At 43.0% G+C, this 4,624-nt stretch overlaps 1 protein-coding gene across 3 annotated transcripts in view; it reads left to right on the forward strand.

Moving 5' to 3' along the window:
* The first annotated feature begins 437 nt into the window (after nucleotides 1-437).
* igfbp2b (insulin-like growth factor binding protein 2b) overlaps nucleotides 438-4,624 on the forward strand; it is a 15,479-nt gene continuing 11,292 nt past the window's right edge. Inside the window, exon 1 of one of the 3 annotated variants that reach the window (XM_053234305.1) lies at nucleotides 438-1,175. In XM_053234305.1, coding sequence (XP_053090280.1) covers nucleotides 791-1,175 — 385 coding nt within the window. In that variant the 5' untranslated portion in view covers nucleotides 438-790. The remainder of the gene's footprint in view (nucleotides 1,176-4,624) is intronic. The other 2 variants (XM_053234306.1, XM_026912689.3) reach the window with 2 other exon arrangements.

Raw genomic sequence — 4,624 nt, forward strand, 5'->3', positions numbered from 1 at the left:
AAAATCTTGTCTTCATGTATCTTTTTCTGATAGGCAAATGATGATGTCAATGTAATGATTATGCATTAGCTACTTTCCTCTGCAGAGTTACATACTGCCATTGTCTGTTTCTATTTCTATCTGTGGGAAATTATAGTATTTTGTAAATATGGGGAAAAAAATGTTGTGCCATGATCAGACACTTCTTCTTTCTAGAAGAAATACATTATAAACTTGTATTTTGTTTATACTGGTGTTATTCTATTCTGTTCTTTTCTTTTCTGGTCTATTCTAGTGTCTTCCCAGAGCCTTCCTTCTTCATAAAACACGTTTTGATATGTAAATAATCATGACGATGCAATGAATATGCAAATCTATGGCGTCACCAGGCGACTTCATGAGCATGCATTTTTCCCTGAAAAGACCTTGACATGCTACCGGTAACCTCTACCAAAATACAGCAGAAAAGTAAAGTTTATTGCGTCACGGTCATTTTTTTCCTCTGAAACCTCGTATTTCTCGTGGACTGTCCTCCAAAACATTGTCACGTGTGTCCGCGTGTGTGTACTGAAGCAGGGCTCAAAGTGCTCTTATTTGCCTGTCGGGGTATTTTGTCTGCCTTTTTTCCAGCCCTGGTGTCTGAGGAACATGGCAGCAGATAGGACCCAGCAGACAGACTTGGCAAACCTCACCTGTCCGTAGCCGCTTCTTTGAGCTTTTCCCCACCTGAAGTTGACCGTAACGGAAAACCGTTATCTGCTTCGTGTTCTCCCGCTCCAGACACTCAGTGCTGCTGCGTCGGCAGAACGCGATGCGGTCGCGGTGCGTGCGCGCTTTGTTGCTCGCCTCCTTGGCGCTGCTCTTCTCATCCTCCTCCTCCTCCTCCTCCTCCAGCGCTGAGGTCGTATTCCGCTGTCCGAGCTGTACGGCGGAGCAGCAGGCGGCGTGTCCTAAACCCCCGACCCCGTGCGCGGAGCTGGTGCGGGAGCCGGGATGCGGCTGCTGTCCCGTGTGCGCGCTGCAGCTCGGAGAGCCGTGCGGGGTTTACACGGCGCGCTGCGGGAGCGGCCTGCGCTGCTCCCCGAGCGAGGGCGCCGAGATGCCGCTGGACGAGCTGGTGAGGGGATTCGGGAGCTGCCAGGTCCGAACCGAGAACACGGACACTCACGATGAGCGCGACCTCGAGTCCGAATACGGTGAGTTACGCGTAAAGTGCATTAGAAGTGTATGCACACTGCATGTAGGCATAAAGTGTACTTGGTGCACAGTCTCACACATGCATTTTCTAAACAATTGGTACGACTCAATTCGTATTAAAAAAGTTGCAAAGGCTAAAGTTCCTTGTCTTACGACTTCTTTTGTACGAAATGCGACGACACCCGTCCACTTGCGTGCACTGAGCATGCGCTGTAGTGGGGTATAGGTTACATCCATGCTCCTCAAAGTGTGTGTGTGTGTGTGTGTGTGTGTGTGTGTGTGCTTTACAGTGTGGGGTCTGAGGAACTACAAGCAGGGGTTTCATGAAATAAAGGAAAGTGGAGGGGATTTCAAACGCCCTGAGTAGACAGTGGGCCTAAGTAGACCCTAAGCAATTGGCCAGGAGAACATAGATTGTCTGGGGTGAGAGGCCCAGTGCATTAACCTGTCAGGGGGCCAAAATTCATAATGTCTGTCTGCCCTCAGGGGTCCTTAAAGCAAAGCCAGTGAGGTCCAGCAAAAAAAAAATTATGTGAAGGTGGTGGAGATCACAGACAGTCATGATCAAAGTTGTAATAATTGTTACAGCCAGATATTATTTATTTATTATAATTATAATACTATTTTCCTGGTAAGTTAAAATGAATGGGTTTAATCCAAGCCTCTGTTACTATAGAAATAGTATCAACTGGAGTCTATTATGATAAAATGATTTAAAATATACATATATATATAAATAAATAACTAAAAGAGCTGCTAATATGATACAAAATGGGTTAAAAGGGTTGGGTTCCATCACTGGAATGTTCAGGAATAAAAAGCTCTAATGGCACTAATAAATAAATATTATAGTACAAATTTATTGTGCCTAATATTTTAAAAGTTGGACTGTCTTCATAAAATAAATCTGTGCTTCGTTATAAAACAAATTTATTTTATCTTAGAAGAAGTCTAGAAGCAGCTGAGTTTTTGAATTATTCCATTTGAATGCTAAAATTATTATTTTGACACAATAAGAGCTCATCGAACATGTTAAAGCATTTCATCAACACAACGGGTGGTACTTCAACACTCGTAGTTAATGTAAGACTGACATGCTAATTCAGCACAAGGTTTCTGCTGCGTTCAATGTACTTGTCATTACACGCATGTTTACAAAGCTTTGAAAGTTGCTGCTGTCCTAACAGCATTAAATTCCCCTCTCAGTATTTGGCACGAGTACATGAGTACTTTATCAGATCTTGTTGGAGTGTTCAGTTATTTGTTTCGTCATAATCAAACTTATAATGCTTATAGTGCTACATGTTCGACAAGAAACATTTAAAACATCGGGTTACTGAAGCTCCTGGTTAGGCACTGGTTGACTGGGAGGCCATTGCCCTCCAGTAAACAAACCATTACCTGTTGAACTGCTGATAGTGGGCTTCTGCCTGTTTCTTTTACTATCTCACATTATCAGACTAGTTAACCGCATGACCTTGATTCTAGGTTCTTAGAAAGGTCTTTTTTTAATAATCACAACAGCTACACTTTGCCAGAGGCATTTGCTTTGAAACAAATTGGCTGCCATTATCGTAACTTGCCGCTAAATTTCCAGGAAATCAAAGGGAGAGAAAGGCTAATGTAGTTTGGCAACGATTAGCATACTGAACTTTGAGCTTGCTCCAGTCTCTCATGTGAATCTGCCTGGCTGGATTGGTTTGATGTTTCTGCACAAAACATTGTATTTTGTGATGCCCAAGAATTCGAAAACTGGAGCTGCCAAACCACCAGGGGTGAATAATCTGGCCACATCAGACCTAGTGACTCAGATTTGCTGTTGCACTGGTCCAGCAATGAAACAGAGTCTAGTTTTCACTGAGTTGTGTTCAATAACATCAACAGTTACCATTATGTACTTTATAATTGCTTTGTAATTTCACTGCAATTTCAGGTGCCCTCATCTGTAGCAGTGTTTTCTAAAGTTCAGTCTTATGTGTTCTGTCGTGAACAGTATATGTGCACTGTGCACTTCAACTAAAGCTTCATCACAGCCCTACTCTCGCTTGGAACATGGGAAATATGACTAAGCCTTGATAGTAATTTTGCAGATGTGTAATGTAGAACATGGCTTATTCGTGCAATGCTTTCAGTGTAGGGTCACCCAAGAGCAAACATAATCATGAAACATATTGGTCAGCAGTTTTAACAGTGTGCTTTTCGGGCTTCTGCTGGTATAGTGTATGTTTCTAACCATCAATTTAGCTTCTTTCTCCATGAAGTTTTTTTTTTTTTCTAGTTAGGTTTGCATCCAGAGGCCTCAGGGTTAGTGCATACCCTGAATTGATCAATACTTGGTAGTGGAAATGATGTAATACTGTTTGTTTCAGTTCCATTCATGTTTTCAATGATAAAGCTCACTGGAAAGTTGGGGGAACTAGAGGTTGTAGGCATCAGCTAGACCTGTTCAGGAGACAGAAAGGAGTTTAATTTGTAAACAGTTTTACCCAAAACTCCATTAAGAACCACTTTTGTCCTGTCTCTTGCCCCCTCATTCTGATATGTCTCAGCTTTAGTTTTATCTTTCAAACACGTCTTGTCTGTTTGTATTTCATTTCCTCCATTGAGGCGTGAGTACTCTACTTGCCTTCAGAGGCCTGAGGGAGTGTGATGTGCTTGGACTTGTCTTATTCCCCCTCCTTCCTCTCTCCAGAACCCCTACAGAGCCTAATTAGAGTGGGGATGCCTCGGGTGGCGGCTGCATGTCGGCACCTGTGACCCCAGAGAGGCTCCTTGTGGCCGTCTTGACTTTTTTTTTTTTTTTTTTTTTTTTTTTAACATGTGCCTGAGGGCAAGGTGAGGGCATCAGAAGCATCAAGTGTGTCAGCCAGGTGGTGGAAATAAATGCTCGTGCTCGTGCTCGTACTCTCGTACTCCCTGAGCCCACTACCCTACACAGATTACAGAAGAGAGCAGTATGATTGAGTTCAAAGCAGCACTCTCAGACTGTCACGTCCGACTGTCTTTCACCTCATGTTAAAAGACAAACTGATGTGAGGCCTTTTGAGGTGGTGTTTACCTAAATTGAAAGAGAGATGAAAAGTTAGATAGACGAACTGTAAACAGATGAGCAGTCAGACTGTAAAAAATACCTTTTCTCAGCTTAGGCAAAGAACATAGCCGCGAGCCCGAAACAGTGTGTCTGTGTGTGTTCTTAAACACGACGGGTGGTGTTTGGGACTGATCTTGTGTGCATGTTCGGAAACATGAGGCTCATGTGGGAAGAACTGTGATGGATGATTGAAGGTGTATGTTTGGGTTTAGTAGCTAGTGTTTGTGGTGCTTGGTGCTGTTTGATTCCCAATTTTGCCGTTTTGACCTTCAAAGCAACACAATATGAAAAACAGTGCTTTTATGACCTCTTCCCACATAAAGACTATCCACTCTCATATTGTTGGGTATTTTAAGT

The sequence above is a fragment of the Pangasianodon hypophthalmus genome, chromosome 5 (assembly GCF_027358585.1).
Source record: "Pangasianodon hypophthalmus isolate fPanHyp1 chromosome 5, fPanHyp1.pri, whole genome shotgun sequence".
Lineage (NCBI taxonomy): Eukaryota > Metazoa > Chordata > Actinopteri > Siluriformes > Pangasiidae > Pangasianodon > Pangasianodon hypophthalmus.